Source organism: Gopherus flavomarginatus, chromosome 18, assembly GCF_025201925.1.
Source record: "Gopherus flavomarginatus isolate rGopFla2 chromosome 18, rGopFla2.mat.asm, whole genome shotgun sequence".
In the NCBI taxonomy this organism is placed as follows: Eukaryota; Metazoa; Chordata; order Testudines; family Testudinidae; genus Gopherus; species Gopherus flavomarginatus.
This window is the reverse complement of record NC_066634.1, coordinates 21,167,713-21,194,748: the sequence shown is the minus strand read 5'-3', so window position 1 is coordinate 21,194,748 and position 27,036 is coordinate 21,167,713. Positions and strand designations below refer to the sequence as shown.

Below are 27,036 nucleotides of genomic sequence, written 5' to 3'. Positions count from 1 at the left end.
TAAAAAACCCGCCTGAGTTTGAATTAACATGACAGGTGCAAGGGTGGGGTGAGGGGGTCTTCATTTTGCTCTTGAATTCTCAGTCCAAATGGGCTTTGACTGTCCACTGGTCTGAGCTAGAACGTGAGCAAACTGCAGGCCTGGGACCCAGGTCAGAGCATCCGCAGGCAGGAAATCCCCCACCCCTTCCAATTGCTCTGGCGCTCAGGGGGGGAAGTTCTCGGTCGTTCTCAAGGGGGGCTGCTGGGTGGCCTTTTGAAAGATGCTGACTCGTGGAGTATTGACTCTCCTCTCCAGTTCGTGTTCTCTTTAGCTCGCTCGGTGGGTCCGAGTGGGGCAGCGACACCCTGGCAATCGAACAAGGGACGGCCCCATTCCCTGAACTAAAGCAGAAGGGATATTGACTAGGGATGGAGGAGAGACGGAATTGGAGCCGGTGGGTTAGATGAGCACAGATGTGGCCGAGCCTTTAGGCTTCGTCTTGGCTAGGAAACCTGGCTGCATTTAGATCAGGCTGAGAAAGCACAAGCGAGGCATGATCAGTCAAGGCCTGATTCCTCACTGAGCTATGCCGTGTTCGGCCATTTGCGCCCAGGCTAAATGTTACCCGCTCAGAATGGGGGTGAGGTTCACCAGGGCTGTGCAACGCACAGGGCGAGGGAGGATCTGCCCTTCTGTGCAAACACGCTCGTGTTGCATGGCTCAGTCCCCAGGCGCTGGCTTTAAGTGGGAAGGAAGCAGGACTGGGGGCATAAATCGCAGCTGGAGTGCTGGTGGGTTTCCTTCAGAGATTGAACGAGCACGGTCGTTTCTTCCTGGGAAATCTGCATGCGAAGAACCTGCGAGGGGCTGTCCAAATCAATAAGGTGCCTGCAGAGCAGAGATGGCAGCCTTCTTCTCAGAGTCAGCCCCGGGGTCAGCGGCTGTCGAGTCGCAACCACTCTCCTAGAGCCAACTGGAGATCAAATCCAGAGGCTTGATGGCATCGCCTGGGTGATGGGCAGTAATTGCTGGAGGGGAGCAGCCCAGGTAGCAAAGACTAGGAGCTTCTGCAGGCTGCGGATAAATGCCAACAGTGCCTTTCATTTCGCCTGCATCAGACTGATCAGGTGGGTTGCTAGGGTTGGATCAGGCCAGCACTGCAATGCAGCTACCTCTAGGGTGAGGCACGGCTGCAGTGTATATAGGGATCGATCACGCAGTGCTGAAATGCAGCCACCTCTGGGGTGGAACCTAGCCACTGTTTCATTGCTGTACAGCAATGTGACACAGCAGGATACTGACTAGGGATGGGAGTGATCCTCATGGATGAAGGATTTCCTCTTTCACCAGGCAGATGGGATCCAGAACCGGCAGATCAAACCCAGGGCCAGGAAGGGACGCCCTCCCCAGTTTCAAAGCTAGGCCCCCAAATTTCATTGCTGCCTTTTGCACCATTTTCAGGATCAGCCCCATTTTACTGCCACCTCCCTGCCAATCCTGTGACCTCCCAAAGCACCCCCCGCCCCCGTGAAACACCCCACAATGGCCTTTGGCTGCTAAGAATTGGGATGTGCAGGATCAGATTCCTTAAAGGCCCCCACCCACTCGGGGGTGTGCGGCCCCTGTCCTAGAGCTAGGGAAAGAACAGATTTTTTGGTTTGCGGGCAAGTCTGAAAAATGGGGTGGGGGAGGGAGGGAGCGCATCATTCCGGGTGGGACTGAAAACAAAATTTTCTAAAACTTTTGGCAACTCGAAAAGTTGGGGGTGAGGGTGGGGAGAGGGAGGAGGAGAAACGGTTTCGGGCCAAACAAAACTTTTCAATAGAAATAACTGGTTATAAAACTTTCCTGGCCCCGTTTGTGGAGACGAACCAGCTGCTTTAGAAAGCAGGTAAGGAAGGAGCTCAGGACATCTCCAGTTTCAGCTTTACCGTCCTTTGCCGGAGACAACAATACCCAAGGCAGACTGCACATAGCTGGGGCCAGGAAGGGACACCCTGCCTGGTCTGAAGTTCAGCCCGGATTGCCATGCTGCCTGTCCTGGTGTTTTCAGGATCGGCTCCATTTTAATTCCCTTCCACCCTGGCCTAGGACCCTGAAATGCCAGGTCTCTATTTTCTTTTCCTTCCCTCTCTAGGTACCGTATCTATCGACTTTGACCGCTCAATCGGTTTCAGGCGGCTTTAAAAGCGATGTTGAATAAAAAGTCATTTTTCAAAGTGAAAAATCAAAACTTTTTTTTAAGATGCCGAAATGAAGCATTTTCATTTTTTCTGATTTCTTTTTACTTTTTTTTCCCCAAATTTTTGCAGCAAAACCAATTTGCTGAAACAACCCAAATGCACAAAAATTGGGTTGTGGGGTCTAGAGAGATGGATTTATTGGTTCTGGGGTCTAGAGAGATGGATTTATTTATTTTTAATTAAATGGAAGCTTAGATTCCAGCGCACAAATCTGCAGCCACAAATTGCAAATGTGCCTGCCTATAAGATCAGAGTCTAAGGCACTCCCCAGCATCCCAGGGCCCCAGTCTCTTATACGTCGGGCCCTATCAAATTCATGGTCCATTTTAGTCAATTTAGTCATGGGATTTTTAAAATCGGAAATTTCATGATTTCAGCTATTTAAATCTGAAATTTCAGGGGGGTGTAATTGCAGGGGTCCTAACCCAAAATGGAGACACGGAGTTGTGGGGGGATCACAAAGGTTATTGTATGGGATATGAGGTTTGCAGTATTTCTATCCTTACTTCTGTGCTGCTGCTGACGGCAGCGCTGCCTGCAGAACTGGGCTCCCAGCCAGCAGCCGCTGCTCTCTAGCGGCCCAGCTCTGAAGGCAGCACAGAAGTAAGGGTTGCAATATCATGACCCCACCCTAAAATAACCTTGTGACCCGCCCTGCAACTCCCTTTTGGGTCAGGACCCCCAATTTGAGAAACGCTGGTCTGCCCCGTGAAATCTCTATAGCATAGGGTAAAAGCACACAAAAGATCAGATTTCACAGGCGGAGACCAAATTTCACAGTCCGTGACGCGTTTCTCATGGCCGAGAATTTGGTAAGGCCTTACTTATATGCATAGCCGCTTCCTTCTCCATAGCAGGCAATACTTAGTTGTGGCTCTTCAGAAATTTGAAAAACCGCATCAGCTCCATAACTAGGCTTGGCAGAATTGGAGTTTTAGTTTTCTATCATTTTGATGGGTCATCTCAATGTTTATTTTTAAGCATTTTTCAGATATTTATCAATATAAAGTTTCACGGTTGTGCAAAATTATGGGTTAGAAGCCTCCGTATAAACATTGTTATCGGTTTAAACTTTTACAGTCACAGGAAATTGAGAGGGGGCGACAGACAACAGGGAGGGGGCTCAGACAATAATTATTTTATGACAGTAGAGGCTGCGATTCAAAAGTTAAAGCTTTAGAACTGTTAAAACACAAATCGTCAACGTCACATCTCAAAATAGGCAAAGTTAATATCCTTAATTCCAACTCTAATGACTTCTCAAGTAGCATTTTTCTTATGCTGCCAATCTGTACATTTCAATTGTTATCGATGGAAAGAATGTTTCTTCGCTTTGGTTTGTGCCCAGGCGCATGTGTGCTGCAAAACGAACGCTTCCCGACATTTACTGATAAAAGTCAAATCCTTCCAAGCTTAACCATAACCAAGCAGGTTTTTTCCTTCAAATCATAAGCATCAGGGCAGGGCCTGCGAGGAGACGTAGTGCTAGATGGGGGATTGCGCTTTGAGGGGTGAGTGATCAGGGTGTTTGGATATTTCAGGGACGGCAGACCTTGACAGTAAGGTTCTCAGAAGATCTTGTGCTTAAGAGATTAGGACTCAAGAGACACTGGGTTTCTACCCTGGCTCTGGCTGGCACTGGGTACATCACTTAATCACTCTGTGCCTCGGTTTCCCTCTCAGTAAACTGGAGGTAATGATCCTCTCTTTGTTTATTTAGATGGTGAGCTCATCGATTCCAAGGCCAGTCGGGATGATCTAGACTGGCTGTCTGTATAGCATGGGCCAGAGAACTGCCCTGAAATAATTCCAGAGCAGCTTTATTAGAAAAATATCTCATCTTGATTTATGAATCGTCAGTGCTGGAGAATCCGCCACGACCCTGGGTAAGTTGTTACAGTGGTTAGTGACTCTCACCGTTAAAAATTTACACCTTATTTCCAGTCTGAATTTGTCTAGCTTCAGCGTCCAGCCATCGGATCGTGTTAGACCTGCCTCTGCTAGGCTGAAGAGCCCATTATTCAATATTTGTTCCCCACGTAGGCACTGATAGACTGTGATCAAGTCATTCCTTCACCTTCTCTTTGTTAAGCGAAATAGATCGAGCTCCTTGAGTCTATCACCATAAGGCAGGTTTTCTAATCCGTTAATCATTCTCGTGGCTCTTCTCTGAGCCCTCTCCAATTCATCAGCCTCCTTCTTGAATTGTGGGCCCCAGAACTGGACACAGGATTCCAGCAGCAGTCGCACCACTGCCAAATACAGAGGGGAAATAACCTCTATGCTCCTGCTTGAGATTTCCCTGCTTCTGCATGAGCCCTTTTGGCCACAGTGGGAGCTCATGTTCAGCTGATTATCCATCACCCTCCCCTGCCCCCGCCACAAAAAAACTCCACCCTTTTTCAGAGTCACTGCCTCGTAGGATAGAGCCCCCCATCCTGCAAGCTCCTTGGAACGGGGACAGTGTCTGTGCAGCACCTGGCACAATAGGGCTCCTCCCAGGTGCTACCGTAATGGCAGGTAGGTAGAAAGAGCTGGGGGGATGGCTCAGCTGGACTCAGCATTCAGCCTCATTCTGGAGTCTGGGGCAGGTTTGCTGCACGAAGCCTTCGGCCTGCATCCAGTGAAAGTTTGATGGTGGCTGCCTCAGAAATTCTCCTTCATCATTCCTGCCTTTTCCATCTTTGGGGGCTTGGGAATCCCTTATCCCAGCAGAACAGCTCCCCCGTGTCACCAGGCCTCTTCAGGGATTCACTGGTGTCACCACGACCAAAACTGGGGGTGGGGGTGACGGTAATGTGCTGGGGGCTGCACAGACACATGAGATCTGGCACAGGCACAGAGATAGGGAAGTGCATGGCCATGGTCATAGGGACCAGGATCAGCACACAGGTCTGCGGGATCACAGTCTGGTGCCCTGTTCTCCAGACTAAGGTGCACACGTATGTATTAGTGGGGACCTCCGGACATTCAGAGCAATCTGCTGACTGATGCAGCTACTCCAGAAGCTCACCTTCGCCCCAGGGGCAATATAATTCCTGCTGGCCCGGGCAGGGGGAGAATCCCCAGTGCCCAAAGGTGGCAGCAAAATGCACTAATTACCAGGCTCATGGGATGGCCCATGAGAAGGCATCTCTAACATACGTATCTGTCTGCGAGCTCCCCCAAACTCCTTGGCTCTGGTGGTTTGTACAGGCCCATTTAGGGTGGTTTGCAGATCCCCCCAGTTTGGTTCAGGCATAGCTCTCATTTTAACACATAAAATCAAATTAAAACTGCCCCCACTTTCTGGCCCCCATGGCCATGTCATGCAATAGACACTCAGAATGGGATCGTGTTGACGGGATGAAAGGTGAAAACAGCCAGGGATTGCTCATCCAGTGCTGAAATGCAGCCACCTCTGGCATAGGGCACAGCAGCTGTTTATATAACAATTGCTCACCCAGTGCTGAAATGCAGCCACCTCTGGCGTAGGGCACAGCAGCTGTTTATACAATGATTGCTCACCCAGCGCTGAGATGCAGCCACCTCTAGGCTGGGGCACCACAACAGGGATTGCTCACCTAGTGCCAAAATGCAGCTGCCTCTCGGATGGGATTCAGGGGCTAGTTATACATGTATTGCTCGTGCAGCACTGAAATGCAGCCACCTCTGGCATAGGGCACGGTGGCTTTTTATACAGGGATTGCTCACCCTGTGCTGAAATGCAGCCACCTCTGGGGTGGGGCTCAGGGGCTGTTTATACAGGGATTGCTCACCCAGCACTGAAGGCAGCCGCTTCTGGGGTGGAACATAGCTATTGTCTGACAGCTGCACAGCAAAATGATGCAGCAGTTTTAGGGAAGAAAGTATCCTGCTTCTGTTTGAAATTGCGGGGGTATTTAAGGACAAAAAGTGCAATTACCCAGGATGGAATCAATATCCCTAATCGCACAGATAGTGCCACGGGGATCTGCCAACACTACAAGCAGCCAGGCCTTCAGTTTTGCACCTCATGGACATCTTCAGCAGCACAGCACCCCCTAGCACCACATGGGGTCAGCACTAACTCAGAGGGGAAGAGCGCCACCTACCCCACTCCCTGCAGCACAGCGCCCCCTATGGCCCCATTAGTGTCAACCCCGCTGCTGATGGAATAGCACCATCTCCCCGTTTGCAGTACCCCGGGGTTGTCTGACTTGTCTCCAACCCAAGTACTGGGCCAGCCTGACCCTGCACAGCTTGGGAGCTCAAAGCGGACACCAGGCAAGGGGTGCTGGGTGCTCACATGTAAAAAGCATGGTCCATTCCCTTTGGATTGGGAGGGGGCCACAGCTAGATTCCACACTGGCGCACAGAGGCAAGCCATGCAGAATGGGGACCCCAGAGGGCAAAGCGACAGAGAATCAGGACCCAACAGAGTCACTCCAGGAAATTGCTTTGCCAGGGCTCCAGGCACCTCTGCACCGTGTCCGTCACTGGCCTGGGTGGATGGTTAAGGGGAAGGGAAGGGGAGAAGCCTGATTAATTGCTGTTTAAAATATTACCATATGCCTCTTCTGACAATTAGGCAGCAGCCTGGGGAGACGGCTGAAATGAGAGCTCTCCAGTGATAATTAGCCTGATCTGTCTGGCTCAGCCGCGCTTGCCCTGAAATGCCAGGGATCCAAGCTGCAGGACGGCACCGGGAGCAGAGACCGTGAATCCGCCGCCTCCCCTCTGCCTCCCCTGGGTGACCTGTGGAGCCTACGGCCAAAACCTGCCGCGCTTCCCTAGGCCTGGGGTGGGCAGGGGAGATGGAGAGGCCAGTTGGCCCAATCCAGCACCCCCTGGAGTGAATGGAAAGCGTCCAATTGGCTTCAGGGGGCATCGGTTCAGGCCTATAGCCTGGGGAAATTGGGAGCCTCTGGTCCAGGTTCTGTGTTACATCCAGCACCCGGAGGTCGGGCGGATTGGGGGTGTGGGCGGAGCACACTGAGCTGTGGGTGTTCTCTGGCCCCCAGGCCCCATACAGGGACCAGATCTCTCACCAGCCAAGGAGGAGAGGGAACTGGGAGGGGAGTAGAATGAGGGGATGCGCACTCTGCTTTTAACAGGAGAGGGGGCCTGTTCTCCCCCTGGAGCTTTAACCCCTTCTCGCTAGACCAGGAGAGTTTTCCCTGATGTTCAGCCTTTGCTGAACCCTCCCCCCATGCACCACCCCAACCAACGCCATCTGGCCATGGGGTTTGTCCCCCTTTCCAATAGACACACACCATTGTCCTATCCTCCCCAACCCTGCATTCCCCATTAGCCAGGCAATGCTCAATTCACCTCTCTCCCCAGGTTGGCCTCTGCATCCCCTGTAACCCGTTAATTCCTGGGAAGCCAGGACTCACCTGCAAAATGTGTCCTCCCAGATGCTGTTCAAAGAGCTTGGTCAGCAGAGCTGCCATGTTCCTCCTGCCGGGACCTGCAGAGAGGAATGCAAGTGGTCAGAGCCGGCCTTTGCCGCATGGCGCCCGCTCTCCCCAGCCCGTGGGTGTGATCGTGAGGGACTGGGCCACGCCGGTTCCAAGCCTGATGGAACCAGTAGCCTCCAGTTCCCTCCTCTTGACTGAGTCACTCTCCCCACCCCACCCTGTGCCTCAGTTTCTCAGTAAAATGGGGATGGTAGCAAATACATCCCTAACTCCCCAGGAGCGCTGGGGGGGTCGTGAGTCAGTGACAGAACTTTGCCTGTCTTTAGCAGCTGCAATCTGAGGAGCCCAAAGCATTTTGTAAACATGACTGATTTAGACCTCAGACACATGCATGCTGGGGGTGGGGGGAACAGGTAAACCCCCATGTGAAGGATGGAGGAAACCAAGGTACAGAAGTTGCTTAAGGCACCGAGTGAGTCAAGGGCAGAAGCAGGAGCTCTGGCTCCCAAATCCCTGCTCTAACCATTAAGCCCCCCTCCTCATGTTGGGAATAAACCCAAGGAGCTGACTCCCAGCACCCTCCCAGCCATTAGGTCCTGCTCCCCTCCCAGAGGCAGGGATAGAACCCAGGAGTCCTGATTCCCAGCCCCACCTCCATGCTCTAACAACTAGCCACCACTCCCCTCCCAGAGCTAGGAATAGAACCCAGGAGTCCTGATTCCCAGCCCTCTTGCTGTAACCACTGGACCCCACCCGCCACCCAGTGGGAATTTTCCAAACCATCCTTGGCTTGGAGTGATACCCCAGTGGCTGACAGCTCACAATGCAGGCCTGTTTCATGTGCTGCATTAGACCTGATCTGCGATGGGGGCGGAGAGCAGGATGGGGTGGGGGGGATGCAGACCGAGACTAGACCGTGGGGGGTGGGGGCACAGCAGGATTCTGTGTCGAGGGCTGAGGAAAGAGAGGAGCCAGGATGAGGACAGGGAGGAAGTAGACAGCAGTCCAGTCCCTGAGCCAGCACCCTCCGGCCTGGCATCCCCACTGCAGCTGGAGATGGGGGGCAGAATCAGGGTCTCCTGTGCCTCCCAGAGTCTCAGCTGTTCTCACTTTGGGGCAAGGCAGGTTGCTGAAACTAACGCAGGGTCACGGCGAGCTACTTATGTCCCGCCCGCACCACCCACCTGGAGGCCCAAAACACTCGGGAGCATGGAAGCTGCAGCCCTTCCATCAAGGAGAAATGAACGACTGGGGGGTTCTTCCCCAGCCGGGGTAACAAGCGGGGCGAGCAGCTCTGGGCACACGGGCTGAAATAAGCATTGTCTATGCCTTGAATGTCAGTCGCATCCAGTCTCCCCCAGGCAGCGTTCACGCGAGTTATAACTCAAGTGCCGTCCACACACAAGACACCCGTCACTCAAGGGCAGTGCAGCTTTTAACGCAAGCTGGCTGCCCTGCCAGGGGTCAGAAGTTACAGCGTCACTCAGCCCAGCGCACCGGCCGCTAACACGACCCCTCTGCGCTGTGTTTTCTTGGACAGGTGGCTGCTCTCGCCTGAGCTAGGCTCAATTCTGCAGATAACCTGAGTTAACTCTCCAGTAAGGACGCTGCCTAAGGACCCTCACTGGTGTTACTGCATCAGCTCCAGTGTGGTGACTCCTGATTTACACCTAGATCAGGGCGATGGGAATCAGCCCCCTTGACTCCAGTGGAGTTACTTCTGATTAACAAAGGGCAAGAAGTGAGGGAGGACAAGTTTCCCTGAAGTCCAGTGAAATTTATAAGGCAGTGTCTGTTTCCTAGAGGTTTGTGGGGCGGGGGGATCTTACAGAGCCAGGGTCTCATCCTGCATCTTAACACACACACACACACACACACACACACACACACACACAAAACTTGGTGAAGGAGGATTTGCACATCACGCAAACCAGAGAGACCCACTGCACTGGGGAGAGGGAGAGAATTTGCCATTGTCCTTTGAACATTCCAGGCGGATGGCAGTGGAATACTTATCAGCTCTGCATTCACAGCTCCCCCAAAAGCCTGAAAGGTTCACAGGACCTGAGCTTAACCTTTCTTTCAGGCTTTTCTCATTGCTACACAGAGCCCTGGCTCACAGCAGCTGAAGGCAAAGATCCCTGGCTCTTGGGGTTGATGGAGGAGCTGGAAGGGAGGTGGGGGCAGGAGCCGAACTGATCAAGACAACAAGGAGCAAGGTGACGGAGGGTGAGGGGAGGTGGTCGCCTCCAGGATGAACACAGTGGTTCCCCATGGGTTTGTCGCTAGAGTTGGCCGAAAAAAATGTTGCCAGAACCGTTTTCCATCAGAAAACGCAGTTGTGTTGAATCCGAAAGGGGTCGATTTCGATGAAATTTTTGCTGGAAAAAATGTTAAAATAAATCAGTTCAACTTTCTTGCTTTGATTCATTTAGGTTTGACTTCTACGGCACGTGAAAAATCTTCATTTTGTTATATTGATACATGATATTTAATATCATATTGTATATAGTTTATTCTGACATTTATAAAATAACGCTTTGAGGTTATGAAAAGGAAACGTTCACAGGCTTCCAGAATGAATTCTTTGGGAATTTTCAACCCATGCGCCATTTTCAAAATTTCAACACTTCATTCCAATTCAGGACGAAAATGAGTTCCCCCGTGACAGATTTCCCCACAAGATGCAAATTCCATTTTCTGACCAGCTCCCTCCTTCGCCACCTTCCTCAGCAGTCTCCCCACATGGAACAAACTTGTCTCCTGACCCCTTTATGCCCCACTGATGGACTGAACATTTTCATGAAAAAAACCCACAATTTTTTTCAATGAAACTGGAACCAAAAAATTAAGAGTAAAATTGGTTGTGTGTTGACTTTCTCATTTAAATATTTTCTTTCTTTTCTTTTTTCCTTCCCTCCATCTCCCCTCACCCCTCCACTCTCTCTCTGGTGCATTCACACTCTCGCGTTCCTTCTTTTTCTTTCTAAATTGGCTGAAATCAAACTCAGGAGTAGCTGGGCAGGAGTCTCTGGCCAGGGTTATTCAGGAGGTCAGACTAGATAATGGTCACAACGGTCCTTTTCTGGTCTTAAAAATCTGTGAGTTTATGGGAGGGAAATCACTAATTTCTTTTTTAAATAATCAAAATTGGGTCTGTTCTGAACCCTATGAAAAGAAAAGAGTTTTGACATTTCAAGGGGAAATGGCTTTCTTTTTTCAACCTGCTGTTTTCTGCCCTCCCCGGCTCTGTCCCATAAGCCACCTAGTGTGGGTACAAGAACCTTCTCCTCTGCTGCTTCAACTTTCATGTGTCCTTCTGCTTCACTGTCTGCCCCCTTTGCCCAAACCTGGAAGCACCACCTCCACCCTCACTCCCAAACCTCTTTCCCATACACTTTCATTTCGCCACTGCCCTCTGTTACTGTAAAACTCTCGCTAATACGAGGATCTTTCCTCTCCTCGAAGAGTTAAGCACAGAATGGCAGTGCTGCTTTATAAAACACAAGGGAACAGCTGTGAGACTCTGAAGCAAGTCACTCCCCCTGCCTTGTGCCTCAGTTTCCCCATCTGTAATAATAATTTTCCTCCTTCCTACAGGGATCAGGAAGATAGTTCTGGTTTGTAAATTGCTTTGAGATCCTCCACAAGTGCCAGATAGGTGCAAATTGATCACTTAATAGTAACACTTTCCTCTCCTACGTGGATGCTTGATCTCCAAGCACTTTACAAAGGTGGCCAATATCAGAGATGGGTGAGTAACAGATTTTTTGATTCATTGGCAATTCTGAAAAGTCTAAAAAAATTGTTTTGGGTTGGACCGAAAATAAAAATTTTAGACATGTATGGCAAATGGAAAAGTTGGAGAAAAAATTATTTTTGGGTCAAATCAAACATTTGGTTCTGACAAAATCAAAATGTCCTGCTTTGATTTTGACAATATTTAATTAAAAAAAATAAAATCAAAGGAAAATCTGAAATATGAAGTCATTGCAAACTGAAAAAAACAATCACAGTGAAATGAAACAGTTTGAGACTTTTGGAGTTTTTTGTTTTTCCTAAGCCAACAATTTACTGAAATCAGCACGAAGTCACAAAATGTTTTGGTGTTGCTTAATCAGCATTTTTGGGCCATGAACCTTTCACCTGAAAAATGTCACCCAGCTGTAGACTGTATCTTTCTCCTCATTTTACAGCAGGGAAAACTGAGGCACACAGCAGGGAAATGACTCACCAAGGTAACCCAGCAGCCCCTGACAGAGCTAGGAATAATACCTAACTCTCCCACATCTGCTCCTCCACACTGCCTCCGTATGCTATTGCAAAGCCAGTTCTGCAGGGTACCCAGCAGTCTAGATTAAATAATGTTACAGTTTATTATATGTATTACGGTAGTGCCTAGGCACCCATCATGGGCCTGGACCTCATTGTGCTAGCCACTGTACATATTTTTTTCTATTAGGTGTATTATGGTAGCACGTAGGCGCCCCAGGACTCCATTATGCTGGACCAGGCTGCTAGGCGCTAGGTGCTGTGCAGACACAGAACTAAAAGCAAGGCCCTGCCCCAAGGAGCTGGCCAGTCGAAGTAAGGTGCCTAATGTCTAGCCGCGGGAGTTTGCAACTGATACGTGTCCCGGGTTCAAGGCCCATGGCTGGAGGCGGGCTGTAATGCTCTTCACCCCGCTCCTCGTTAGCCCTCAAGGGGCGAGGCCTTTCAAGTGTTCCACAAAGCTTCCAGGGCACTGGACTGGGATTCAGAAAACCTGGATCCTGTTCATAGACTCACAGAGTTCAAGGTCAGAAGGGATCAAGAGCTCTCCTAGTGCACGTGACCACTGGTACATCACAGGCTGCCAGCCCCTCCCAGCAACCGCACACTCAGGGCTGGCTCCAGGGTTTTGCTGCCCCAAGCGGCGAAGAGGAAAAAGAAAAAGAAGCCGCGATCGGCGGCACTTTGGCCGATGCTCTACCGCTCCGCTTCATTCTTGGACGGCAATTCGGCGGCCGGTCCTTCCCTCCGAGAGGGACTGAGGGACCCACCACCGAAGAACTCGGACGTGCCACCCCCTTCCCTGGACCACCCCAAGCACCAGCTTGCTGCGCTGGTGCCTGGAGCCGGCCCTGCGCACACTAATCCCAACAACCGAAAATCCACCACGGCCCACAGGAGACGAGACCATTGCATGCCACAGGCGGAGAACAGGAGGGACTGAGGGCCCCCTGCCATTGCACGGAAATGGTTAACTGAGATCTACCCAGGTAATCGGGCAAGAGACTTGCACCCCACACTGCAGAGGAAGGCACAAAACCCCTCAGGCTCCTTGCCAATCTGACCTGGGGGGTGGATTCCTTCCCAACCCAATGCGTGGTGATCAGTTCAACTCAGACACATGAGCAAGAACCAGCCAGCCAAGCACTAGAGAAAGAGAACACTAGATGCCCCCACAGAGCCCTGACCCACCCCGTCCAATATCCCATCTCCAGCCAGGGCCATCCCCAATGCTTCAGTGGAAGATGATAAAAAGAAAGTCTCCCAGAATGCACTGCAGGGGGAAAACCCTTCCTGACCCCTACAAGTGGCCAGCTGGAGCCTTCAAGCATGCGCTTTAAGTACATAAGAGAGAAACCAGAAGTGAGCCACAGGGCTCCTCAGTCCTGCCCCCCACAATCACAAGAGCCCCACCATACCGTCCCACTCAGATATTTGTCCAGCTCTCTTAAAACTAATTAAGTTGCTTGCCCCCAAACTCCTATTGGCAGGCGATACCGGTGTAGCTATCCCAGTCAAACTATAGCCACAAAGGACTCCTAGTGTGAATGCAGTTTATACCAGCAATGCTGAGCTTTTACTGGTAAAATGTATTCCATTCCCCTAGAGTGAGACAAGCTGTATTAGACCCCCCTCCCCTCCCAGAGCCGTGATGAGAATCCAGGAGTCCTGACCTCCAGCTCCTCTCCCCCTGCTCTAACCACTAACCACCACTCCCCTCCCCAAGAGTCCTGACTCCCAGCTCCCCTGCTCTATGCCAGTAAAAGCCCAGCTTTGCCAGCATACTAGGGGGCTTCTGCCAGCCCAGCTGTGATGCTCAGAAATCTCTTCTCATCAAACCCCCGGCCAGCCCAGCTACACTGCATTGTAGTGTAGACGTGGCCTTTTCCTGCTCCAGCTATTCCCCAGCCATACAGAATAGCCACACCGATACTGCCACCCCAAACTGTTAAAGCAGCACAACTTTCTCCTGTCAAAACACCCACCCTAGGACAGTGGAAGAAGTGGGGATGGAACCCAGGCACCCAGGGCTCTAACTACAAGCCCAGGCCAGCTCAGGAAGCAGCCAATCTCCTTTATTAACTGTGCAGTCATTTACACACATACAAAATGCTCCTGTTTGGAAGCAGACATGGAATGAACCTCTAGGACCGGTGCTTAACAGATGCCCTGCAGGGCTGGGAGAGAGAAGGAGGTGCGGGCAGAGAGTAAGTCCTTTCTTCCCAGGGCCCTACTTTGCAGGAGAAATATTATTTTACAAAGAATTAAACAAAAAAAATATATAATAATAAAATAGCTGCAGCACCATGCAGCAGCCGAGATGGCATTTATAATCGCTCCCTCTGTTATCTGTATGAATTTACTTGTAACTAACAAACACAGAGCTCCCTTGACAGACACGCCGAACAATGCAAACTCCGCTAATTGCCGCAATTTTCTCTGTCATTTTCTTTAATTCCTTCATTTCGCCTCTCTTGAAATAACCCCGCAGGTCAGACCGAATGCTCCTATAATTAAAAGCATTTAATGTAGGAATTAGAAAGCTGCTAGGCTGGGAGGGAGGGAGGAAGGGGGGGACATATATATATGAAAAATACCTTCTTTTTTTTAATACTTTGAAAGTTGCCAACTCTTAAAGTAACAAAGCACCAAATAACAACCCCCTGCTGTTCATCTCAGCCTCAACGTCTCCTTGGTCTGTTAGGACAGGTTCAGAGGGAAAGGGGAGCCAAAGGCTTATATTACATCCATTTCCGTTCAGCACAAACTTTAAGTTACAGAGGAGAGTGCTGGGTAGTGGTTAGAGCAGGGTCTCTGTGTCACTGATCTCAGGGTACCAGGACTCCTGGGTTCTATGCTGTGGCTCTGGGAGCATGTAGAGGGTGTCTAGTGGTTACAGCAAGGAAACTGGGAATCAGGACTCCGGGGTTCTGTTCCTGGGGCTAGGATGGAGCTGGGAATTAATGCTGGGTTTTGTCCTATGGCTCTGGGAGGGAAGTGGGATCTAGAGGTTAGAGCCAGGGGGTGTAGTCAGAACTCCTTGGGACTATTCTGTGGTTCTGGGATCATAGGGGGCCTAAGGACAGGAGAGGGGCCTGGGAGTCAGGACTCCTGGGATCTATCCCTGGGGTGGAGATGGGAGACAGGATTGCTGGGTTCAGTTCTTCCGCTCTCAGAGAGTGTGTGGTCCAGTGGGTGGCTGGGGGTCAGGATTCCAGAGTTCTGTGTCCCTGACTTGCGCTGTGACCTTCACCAAGTCATGGCTTCATGCTTCAGTTTCCCCCGGGACAACAGGGGCTGCAAGACTGAAAGAATGTTTGCAAAGCATCTTTAAAAGCTGCCTCACAACAACAAGCCCTTCCGTGGCATCCTCCTGCCAGGAGAGAGCTCCCTGCTTTACCAGGTCAGACAGATGATCACAGTGGTCCCTTTGGCCTTGGAGATTCTGACAGCGTTAAGGAGCTACGCGTCTCCTGAACGGAGAAATAACCTGCCCCAGCCCTGGGTGATGCCGCAAGACATCAGCCTGCCAGGAACGCCTCCATGTGATCACATCAGCCTGCAGGTCCTCCTTTATTATGTGTATTACGGTAGCACCTAGAGGCTCAAATTTCATAGATATGCAGTCTCTGCCCCAAAGTGTGTACTTTATAGTCTAAACGGCACAAAAGACAAAGGGGCAGACAACTGGGGAAGTGACTTGCCCAGTTGGCACAGCTGGGAACAGAACCTGGGTCTGGTGGCTTTTAGGCTTGGCCCCTCACCACTAGCCCGCACTGCCTCTTGCTTGGTTGGGGAGCCCCCCTTTCCCTATCCAGGTTCCTGTACATGCTCCCTGCCCCGCTAATATCTGCACACTGCCCAGTCATTAATGAGTCCTTCATCACAGTCCCTTGGAAGCTACAGCAGGGGCATAAGCCCCGTCGTACCGAGAGGGAAACTGAGGCAGAGAGCGCTCATGGGAAGAATGTTTGGAAGCACCTGGCATGCTGGGTGCAGAGCCATGTTGATAATCTGGCCCTGACTGTAGGTACTGTGCACCTGAGAAAATCTTGCCCCATGTGATGGGCCCAAGGTCACAGAGGGAGGCTGTAGCAGATACAAGAACTGAACCTCAGTGCCAGCCCAGGGCCTTAAATACTAGCCCATCCTTCCCACCCAACCCCCCACTGCCTCATTCTCTTCACCCACTTCCTTTCCTTTCCCTTCCCAGCCCACACTGCCCTCACCACTCAGCCATACTCCCTTCCCAGAGCTGGGTGGAGAACCCAGGAGTCCTGACTCCCAGGCTCCTAATCACCAACCAACACTCCCCTCTAACCTGCCCCAGGCAATTTTCCCGCAGCTGCGTCATTGCCAGTTCTAACATCTGCCCAACCCTGCACGCTGAGCGAGACGGCAGGCGAGTGAGAGGCCAGTTCCTGCCCTGACACAGCCCGTGGGTTGCCCCAAACAGCTCGGGGCCTGCCAGGACCGGGGGGGCTTGTCTGTCACAGGACCTGACAGCAGGAAGGGAGTGGGGACATGGCTCTGGGAGGGGAGTGGTGTCTAGTGTTTGGGTAGGGGGCTGGACTCCTGGGTTTCTAACCAGCTCTGGGAGGGGAGGGCTGGTGTGGTTAGAGCAGGGGTTTTTTGAGCTGGGACTCCTGGGTTCTATTCCTGGCTCTGAAAGGGAATAATTAGAGTATGGGGGATCCAGGAGTCAGGACTGCTGGGTTGATGCCTAGCTTAAGGATGATGTGTGCATAAGTGAAAGCTGGGAGGGATGGGGAGTCAGGACTCCTGGGTTCTATTCCTGGTTCTAAGAAGGGAGTGGTGTCTAGCGGTTAGAAATGCGGGCTCAGAGTCAGGGCTCTGGAATCTTGGAAGGGAGTGATGTCTAATAATATAAGCAGTGCGGACTGGGGTCAGGACTCCTGGGTTCTATCCAGGCTCCGGGAGAGGAGCGGTGTCTAGTGGTTAGAGCAGGGGTGGCTGGGGCTCAGGACATCATGGGTTCTATCCCTAGCTCTTCTGCTAACTTAGTGTGACCTTGGGCAAAACACAAAACAACAGTGAAATCACAGCACCACTGCTCTGTGCCTCAGTTTCCCCCTCTAAATGCTACTGCAGCGAGGAGGGGAAGCAGAGATCACAGCCACAGGCAAGAAAGACTGGGCTGTAAAACCAATCAATGGAGCAACTCAACCCAAGGGAAGGCAAAGAGCTATGTTTCGGTCACCCCCAAAATGACACTAAACTTACTCTGTCCGCATAAATGGGGCAGGGAGCAGTGCCTTCTGGGTACTATCACAAATCACAAGGGTTTAGTGGGAGGTCGCTCCAAGGAGATGTTCCCCTCGCCAGAAGGGATGCATAGAAGACCACCCCAGGTCAGTCACCCAGCCGGACAGCACTGGGCTCATAAGGAATTTTTCGGTTCCTTGGCCATTCCAAAATAATTGTAAAAAAAAATATTTCTGACCGAAAGAAACAATTTGTTCAACTCAGTTAAAAGGAAAAAAATTGGAAGGAAATTTCCAAACAAAAAGTCATTTTGAACGTTTGCTCTTTTTTTGAATCCATTTCAACCCAGTGCATACGCGAAACCAACACACGTTCACAAAATGTTTCAGTGCCCCAAAATCTGGGGTTTTCACTAAAAGAATTCAACCAGCTCTTAGGGCTTGTCTACACGAAGAGTTAGCGCATGGCAAACTTGGATGTGACTCCAGCGCACGCCAAAAGTTTTCTAGCGTGCTTTGATCTATTCTGTTTTGACACAGGAGTACGGTACTGCGCACTGCAGAAATTTCAGTGTGCCGCAGCAGGGTCCAGCCAGACATAGTGTGCAGCAGGCTCGTACACTGTAGAGTCACATCCCAGTTTGCTGGCCACTAACTCTTTGTCTGCAGGTTCGGCCGATCGCGGCTCCCAGTGGCCGCAGTTCGCTGCTCCAGGCCAATGGGAGCTGCTGGAAGCGGCACAGACCGAGGGACGTACTGGCCGTCGCTTCCAGCAGCTCCCATTGGCCTGGAGCAGCGAACCGCGGCCACTGGGAGCTGCGATCGGCCGAACCTGCAGACGCGGCAGGTAAACAAATTGGCTGCCCCGCCCCGCCCTTTCCCTGCACAAGCGGTGGAACAAGTCTGGGAACCACTGATCTAGACAAACCCAAAGTCTGACCTACATAACCCATGCCAGGGAGCCCCACTCCCCCACAGGTGTGCCTGCCTCCAGCCCATATCTGGTGGTCGAGCTAGAAGAGCAGAGCTTCTGAAAATAAAAAGATACCAAGACTGAGGGAGGTTTTCCATAAGGGGAGGCTTTCAGCTTCCCTTTTTGAGCTTGTCCTCCCCTGACACAGAACTTGGGGTTTGGGCTTTAAAGTTTGTAAAACCAGCAAAGAGTCCTGTGGCACCTTATAAACTGACAGACGTTTTAGAGCATGAGCTTTCGTGGGTGAATACCCACTTCCTCAGATGTATTCACCTACGAAAGCTCATGCTCCAAAACGTCCGTTAGTCTATAAGGTGCCACAGGACTCTTTGCTGCTTTTACAGATCCAGACTAACACGGCTACCCCTCTGATGCTTTAAAGTTTGTTTGCTTTGTTGGTTTCACCCCAGCCCCAATCTCTAGGAAAGCAGAAAAATGTGCATGTCCAACACGCTCTCTCCTGAGCCGAGATTTCTCTTTAAAAGGCACCTCACTTCCTTCCTCCCCACTCCGCCTTCGCAAGCAGACTCCTTCCTTTTCAAGCCAGCACTGCTGAATAATTGAGCAGGATATTCTACTTGGCATGAAAGAGGCAGGGCTCAGTTCATGCCGCCGGTGTTCCAACAAGCTCTCTGGGCCCCTCCGGGGGCACTGAGCCACTGACACACCTCCCACCTCCCTCCCACCCTTGACCCCACTTTGAAGTGGGAAGTGGAAATTTCTGAATCTTGGGTACGGGACTCCAGTCCCGGTTACTCAGAGCCTGCAGCTTTACCATCACACTGTGAGATTCTGATGGTCTCTGAACGGGCTGATGGTCCAGTGAAACAGACAGATGGACTGAGCCTCGTACATAGAAAATTATTCATACACCAGGACAGGTCACTGACGCCTCAACTCGCCTGATTTTTTGTTTTTCAGCCCCCAGCTGTAGGAGCTGACAACTCCCTAAGAATCACAGCTTCTGCTTCGAGAGCCTCAGGGCGGCTTGGGGCAAGGCTTTTTGTTACATTCTGTGTCTGTTCAGCGCCCAGCACAGCGGTGGGTCCTGCTCCATGATGCAGCACATAGGTGCTACTGTAATACACCTAATAGAAATAAAATGTACAGCACCTAGCACAATTGGGGTCCCAGGCCATGATGACTGCAGCGCCTAGGTGCTACCGTAATACAACTAATAGCAATAAAATATAAAATGACTTCTAGCAGAATGGCGTCCTGGGTCACGACTGGAACAGCCTTCCAAGGGGAGTAGTGGGGGCAAAAGACATATCTGGCTTTAAGACTAAGCATGATAAGTTTATGGAGGGGATGGTAAGATGGGATAGGCTAATTTTGGCAATTCATTTGGCAATTGATATTTGATAATCAGCAGGCAAGTATGCCCAGTGGTCTGTGATGAGATGTTAAATGGGTTGGGATCTGAGTTACTGCAGAGAATTCTTTCCTAGGTGCTGGCTGGTGGGTCTTGCCCACATGCTCAGGGTTTAACTGATCGCCATATTTGGGGTCAGGAAGGAATTTTCCTCCAGGGAAGACTGGCAGAGGCCCTGGAGGTTTTTCGCCTTCCTCTGCAGCGTGGGGCATGGGTCACTTGCTGGAGGATTCTCTGCAGCTTGAGGTCTTCAACCTACAATTTAGGGACTTCAATAACTCAGACATAGGCTAAGGATTTGCTACAGAAGTGGATGGGTGGGATTGTGTGGCCTGCGTTGTGCAGCGGGTCACACTAGATGATCATAATGGTCCCTTCTGACCTTAAAGTCTATGAGACTGGGGTTCCTACGTGCTACCATAATACATCTAATAGCAATAAAAATGCGCTGCGCCTAGCATAATGGGGTCTTGGTCTATGACTGGGGCTCCCAGGTGCTACCGTAATATACCTAATGCAATAACATTTAAAATGCCTTCTAGCACAGTGGGGCTTCTAGGTGCTACCATAGTAACCTAATAGCAATAAAAATGTACAGCACCTGACACAGTGGGGCTCCTAAAAGCTACCACAATACAAATACGTAATAATAATAATGCCACTTCTACCTTCAAATTAACGAAGGGATCGCTGGGGAGGTGTGCATATATGTTGTTATGAAGAAATGTGTTTTTCACTAGCAGATCTCAAAGCACTTTACAAAGGAGGCCAGCGGCATTATCCTCATTTTATAGACAGGGAAACTGAGGCATGGGGCAGTGAAGTGCCTTGCCCAAGGTCAGCAACTCAGTGGCAGAGCTGGAAATAAACCCCAAGTCTCACAAGCCTGAACTCCGCAGCTGGGGTATCAAAGATTGGACCCTGTCTTGGACTGCTGATAAAGCAGGTCACTTCTCCTTCAAAGCAGAGTTCAGTGCTTGTAAAAAGCAGCCAGATCTGTCAGTGCTGGCTCCTGGGCATCCTCCAGGTAAGGTGCTACTTCTAGGAACAAAGTCTGTCCGTGGAGAACGGGCCCTGAAAAGCAGAAACTCTGAAAAGGATAAGCAACAATCATGAGGTCTCAGTGTGATGCTGTGGCAAAAAAAGGCGAAGGCGAAGTTTGGATGTCTGAAAAAACGGGAGAAAGTCGGTAGGAGCAAGGAAGTCTTTTCCCTCTGTCTATAGCATGGGTAAGACCGATGCTGGAACCCAGTTCTGGTGTCCACGTTTTTAAAAGGCTGTGGAAAAATGCCAGGGAGTGACAAAGCTGAAATCAACAAGAGGATCCAAAGGCAGCTTGATTACAGTGTCTCAGTGGCTTCACGAAGAACAAAAGCTGGGTACTCATGGGATCGGTAATCTAGCAGAGAAAGGCAGAGCGAGAACCAACGGCTGGAAGCTAAAGCCAGGAAAATTCAAACTAGTAAAAAAAGCCCTAATTTTAACAGTGAGGACGGTTATCCATAGAAACTAACACCCAAGGGAAGTGTGTGTGTGGGGGGAAGTTCTTCGTCTCTTGATGGCTCCAGATCCAGACCAGCTGCTTTTCTGGAATATGCTTTAGTCTGGCCCACGCTACTGGGCTCACTGCAAAGGTCACTGGGTGAAACTCTGTGGCTTGTCTTATGGCGGAGGTCAGACGAGAAGATCTAACGATCCCTTAGATAGCCTTAAAACTGACGTATCCACAGAGTGGATCCAGCATCTGGGCCGCAGCATTCCAGCGTCTTTTGATTTCCTTGGGATTTGGAGGTGGCACACTGGGCCGCAGGGGTGAGAACACAGGCCTGGCTCTGTGACCCTTTTAATATTGGGTTTCTGTCCAGACTAAGGACCTGCCTACTGGCTCGCATAACACCCAGCAGTCTAACGAGGACCACTGGGCCCATGCCAGCCGCTCGGCTGGCCCAGCCGCTCGACTGGCTCTTGGGATCAGCAGCACCAGCAGGTTGCTCAAAGTATTTGCCTACTTGTTCCCAGCCCTGCTCCTGCCTGGGATTCAGCCTTGCCCATCACGGCTCACTCCAGGTAACCCGGTTCTGACTCGCGGCTCCGATCCTTGACTTTGGCTCTGACCCAGGCCTCTGACCCCTGGTCTCCCATTCCTGGTTCCTGACTCCAGCTGAAACCCTGGCTCTGACACCTGGCTACTGACTGCGGCTCCAACCACTAGGCATGACTGCCCACACCCTGGTCCTTAACAGTTTCACTGCTGAAGCTACCGGGCAAGGGGGCCAGCTATTAATGCCAAGCACAGTGGCAGATGTTACTGTCCTGCTGAGAACCCCCCTCAAATTCACTTCACTCAGGCCACCACAACAGCCCCAGCTCTCAGCAACAGACCAACCCTGTTGCAAACTAGCTGGGCCCCTCTCCATGTCGCCACCGATCTCCTGAGCCAGCCAGCCCCCTATTCAGGGTGCAGCTGTTGACTGAGGAAGAGCTGGTGTCTGCTGAACAATACGAGATATTTTTATCCATTGAATGCTTCGATCCACTCAGCCAGCCGTGCATTCAGAGCACGAGGATCACGCCTCCCAGCTCCGTAGGCAAGAAGACCAGAAATCTGCCTCACGCAGACTCGGCCTGCTTAGTTTAGCCAAGAGAAGGCAACTTGATCGTGGGCCACAAGCCCCTACCCCTGGAGATTTCTGACAACAGAGGGCTCTTAATTGAGCGGAGAAAAGGCAGAAGGAAAGCTGATGACTGTGGGTTGAAGCTGGCCAGATTTAGAGTGGAAACAGGGACGCACATTTTAACGGGGCAGGGGAGTAATCATTGGAACAAACGCCCCAGGGTCAGGGTGGCTGCTCCATCACTCGGCATCTCCAGCGACAGCAGAGGTCTCTTTCTAAAGAGATCCATGCTAGCTCAACCACAAGATCTGGGCTGGATGCAGGGATCACTGGGTTACGCAGGTCAGACTATGTGATCAGAAAGGTCCCTTCTGCCTTAGCCCCTACAGGGCTGATTAGCACCTACACTGTGCGGTGAGTGTCATTTATGGCCACTTTAAAGCCCCAATAACACGGCCAAAGCGCTGAAAGGGGCCTTTGAATGAGGCTCTGGAGGGATGAATTGTACCATCATACCTTAGTATCGTCTCCTGCTTTATCAAGACATCGTCCAACTGTCTTCATGCTTCCTTCCCTTCCTCAAGGATTGACCCACCCAAATGAAACTCTTGGGGACAAGTAGAGATTGCTGTCCAGGACCACCAGCTGTGATGCCTTCTCTGCTCAAAGCTCTGGGAGTGTCTGTGTTTGGGGAGGGGGGTCTGGCTGAACCCCCAGGATTCACAGCAAGCCAAACTCAGGGATTTTGATTCCAAACTCTCTTCCGCCGTTATTTTCCCAGCTCTGGTCAAAGCGTCGAGGTCACTGAATGCACAGCCTCTTCCATTCACCAAGCCCGTAAGCCCTTTGGAGGTCTCCTGCACGCAAACCCCCTTCCCCAGGGGGAAGATCCAGTTATCTGTCCTCCCTGCCACAGGGCGCGGATCGACTTTCCGTAGCATGACACCAGCTCCCGTGAGCTGCCGTAGCCAACTCACCCCAGTGCCTGCCCTCCGCCAGCCATCTTATCTCACACACACCCGTCGCGCTATGAAGTTGGCAAGTTCTTAGAGGGGAGACATCCGAGTTAAGACACATGATTCTGCAGGGAGCAGTGCAAGTGAGCCAATAGAGGCCACTTTCTGCTCCAAGCCAGTGCTGACCCCAAAGCCCCAGTATGGTGCTAAAGGGCACTTTGTGCTACCAGGAGAGGGGTGAGGGCTCAGCAGGGGCACTCCCCCGTCACAGTCGGAGCTGACCCCAATTCCCCAGTGCAGCACTAGGGGGCACTGTACTGCCAGATGGGGGCTCTACCCTGGCAGTCAGCACTGATCCCAATGCCACAGCATGTGTCTAGGTATAAAACCAAGACCCAGGGTCCATTTGAAAGAGCCTCAGGGTCATGTCCAAAGTGCAGTTCGCCTCCCTGTTTCTCTCTCCGGCAGTCCTCACTGTCCTTAATTGCCACATGCCCAGCTGTTAAAAACAGCTCCTTGCTTTCCACGCTCCACCCCAGAGGCAAATGCCTTCCAGCAGGGAGCAGCGAGATCTCTGTCTAGAAGAAAGGCTGCTTTGGGAGAATCCCAACCTGAAAGCCAACCCAGCTGCTCCCCACCTGCCAGGGAAGCACTGGTGAATCCACACCAGGCTCTGTGCTCCTTGGCAGAACAGGAATCCCACCGTGCAAACCCTGCCTGGCCAAAGGGCCGGTAGATCCCATCCCTGCCATTCAGCTCTGCCTAATCACCCTGTCGCTCTGATTGAAAAGAAGATTCACAGATGTGTAGCCCATAAGCCACTGTGCAGTCTGCCCCCCAACCCCCACCCCAGCTTCCTTCTCGTGCACAACGACACCATTAAAGCAAAGAATTCGATGACTGTGACTCCTACTTGCCAATCGCTCCTCGATAAATTTGGAATATGGAAAATGCCCAGTCCTCTGCTCTAACCATTAGACCACACTCCCTTCCCAGAGCCAGGGACAGAACCATGCCATCCAACTATAATCTCCCCCAGAGATTGCATAGGTCTCAGGAGTCCTGAATCCCAGTGCCTCGCTGCTCTAGCCACTGTCATCCATCCCAGAAATGGGGACAGAACCCAGGAGTCCTGCCTGCCGCAGCCCTCCAGCTCTCCTCTTTGCAATAGCAAAAGCACTCGGGGACCCTTCTGGATGGGATGAATGGCAGAAATGCCACTGGTCTTTCCGAAAGAAGGGAGCAAGTGATCTGAGAACACTGACCTTAGCCAGCTGGGCTGTGGTGACCCACGGGATCAGGAACAACATTCACCATGCCATGGGTAAGTGACAAAGCCTTAGCTGCCGCCATAACCTGGATCAGGCAGGGTCCAGTGGGATGGAGCGGAGCGAAGAGCTCAGGGGAGTTTCTACAGGGTGAGAACTACCCAGTGGAAACAGCAAGAGAAGCTGAAGTCACCCTCCTTGGAAACCTAGCAGGGAATGCGGAAGGTTTCAACGTGCACCTGGGAAACAGGAGGCCAGGAGAATGAAGAGCCGCTCACCTCTAGGGGACTAGTTCCACTCCACCTCTCACAGACAGCAACTCACTCCATGAGTCTGTAGCAGAGGTAGGAACAGAACCCAGGAGTCCTGACTCCCAGGCTGCTGCGCTAACTGCTAGACCACACTTCCCTCCCAGAACTAGAAATAGAACCCAGGAGTCCTGAACCCCCATCCTCCCTGCTCCAGCCCTTAGACCCCTTCCCTCCCAGAACTGCATGTTTCTACAGAGAGCAACAATATTTGGAGTGACAAAAATCCATGTTAACAACAGTCTTGGAAGGGCTATTAATTAAATATCCTGTATCAGGACTTAAATCAATCTCTATTAGAGATTAGGGTGAGATCTAATGTAAATCATAAATTACAGGGCCAGAAGGGACCACTGTGATCCTCTGGTCTGACCTCATGTCTAACACAGAGAAATGCGCTGAATTAACTCTTGTCTGAACTAAACACCTTCGTTTATAAACACATCACATCTTGATTTAAAAACTGCCAGGATGGAGAATCCACCACGACCCTTGGGAAGGTGTAAATGTTTAACAGTGAGAGTAATTAATCATTGGAAACATTTACCCAGGATCCTCCATCACTAGCAATTTTTCATTGAAGGTGGGATATGTTCCTAAAGGATCTGCTTTAGGAATTATTGTGGGGCAGTTCTCCAGCCTGGGTTATGCCGGGGCTCAGAGCAGATGATCACAGCGGTTCCTTCTGGCCTGGGACTCTCTGCATCTAGAAACGTGGGGGCAGCTTTATCCACAACCTGAAACTGTGGGGTTCGTACCTCTTCCTCTGAAGCATTTGGCACAAACCACTGCCAGAGATGGGAAACCAGGCTAGACGGGCCTCAGCGCTGATCCAGCCTGGTAGTTCGCATGTTCCTATCGCAGCATAAAGAAAAGGCATTGCAAGGAGAAGATCAAACAGGTAAAATCATGCTCCATACTCTTGGCAAAACAGCAGCAATGAGAGTGGGATGAGTAGTCAGCTGTCCTGGCCTCAGGAGACGCCCACAGCCAGTTTTCACTTGAACTCGCTCCTTGCGCCACGCCGCCAAATTGTATTGTGAGCCGAGCCCATCACGGGAGATCAGCAGAAGGATCGTGGCAGCTGGACGTTCACTAACGGCCTCCTCCCTGTTCTGTGCTTGTAATCAGAGCTGGGCCAATAACTGGATTTTGGGTTCCGAAAAACCAAAACCAAAACAAAACAAAAAACCTTTTGGATCGAAAATGAAAATTTTCAACATTTTCAGCAAATCGAAAAGTAAACAAAAAAATTGTTTCAGGTGGAACAAATCATTTTGACCTTTTTAGAAACATTTCTGATTTGCTAATAAAGTTAGAGGGAAGGGTCTTTTGTTTCTTTTTTATTTTTTTAACAAAAGCAAAAAAAGTTTGGATTAGTTGTTGTTTAGGGTTTCTTTCAAGGGAAACACCCCCAGGACAACTGTTGTCTTTGGAGACAAGGTGCAGTGCACGGGCAGGCATGTGTGCATCATAGAGTTGAAGCATCCCAGCTAAATGCTTGTTGTGTGGCCTCTATATTCTATAGATGTGGAAGCCTGGATTCTGCAGCACCCTGCACCCCAGGGGGAAGAGAGAGCTGTGTTCAACATCTTACACCGCTTTCCTCCAGCACCCTGCACCCCCAGAAGAGGAAGGGAGCAGTGCCTGTATCCCTTAGCATCCCGCACCCCATCCTCTGGTGCCCTGCATTCAGGGGGCCCCCTCTGGATTCTCCAGCGCTCCAACACCTTGCACCGTCCTTTGCACCAGTGCGACGCACAACTAGATCAGAACAGGGCTGATTTGCACTCTTGCTGCCCTGGTGCAGATGATGCAAGGTGAATCAGTCCCAGGGGCTTGGCATCTTGTGCTTCTAGAACAGGCTCTTCCCGTGCCCCCTGCTCCCACTTGGGCGATGCAGACATGCCTCGTGCTTTGGAGACGCTGGGGGTGGGGAGGGAGGCATATCTTGCAGCAAGCGGCGGGGACAATCTGAGTCAATTAGATTGAGAGGCTGGTAATTGTGGCTGGATCTGGGCCAGGTCTCCACAATTTACCTTTACAAGGCAACCAGCAATGGGGTTGGGGTTTTTTAAGCCTGGGAGGGAAAAGAAAACATGATTTCACCCTCCTATAAGCTCAGGGCCAGCCTCCCCTTCCCTGACACTGAGCAGCCCTTAATTCTCACTGAGATGTCAGCACCAGCCGGGGCCATGGCTCTCCGGGACCCTGCCCTACCTAGGGGTGTAGCGTGGGTCAGCACATTGCTTTGGTTGAGCCATTTCTGAGCCTGTCCCCCGAGGCAGCCCCCATGGACTTTGGGGTGGTCTGCGCCACCTTAGTGGCCATGAAATACATGCTCCTCTGCAAGGCTCTGCACGTCTTTGCCCCCTCCCTGATTATCTTTCCTGGACTCCTATTGTGTTCTTCCCTCCACTCCACCAGTGATGCAGCTT

General features: G+C 51.2%; 1 protein-coding gene across 2 annotated transcripts in view; it reads right to left on the bottom strand.

Annotated features, from left to right (window-relative positions):
- NPAS1 (neuronal PAS domain protein 1) overlaps positions 1-27,036 on the bottom strand; it is a 96,200-nt gene that overhangs the window by 40,062 nt on the left and 29,102 nt on the right. For both annotated transcript variants that reach the window (XM_050928427.1, XM_050928428.1), the window contains exon 4: positions 7,583-7,656. In XM_050928427.1, coding sequence (XP_050784384.1) covers positions 7,583-7,656 — 74 coding nt within the window. The remainder of the gene's footprint in view (positions 1-7,582; positions 7,657-27,036) is intronic.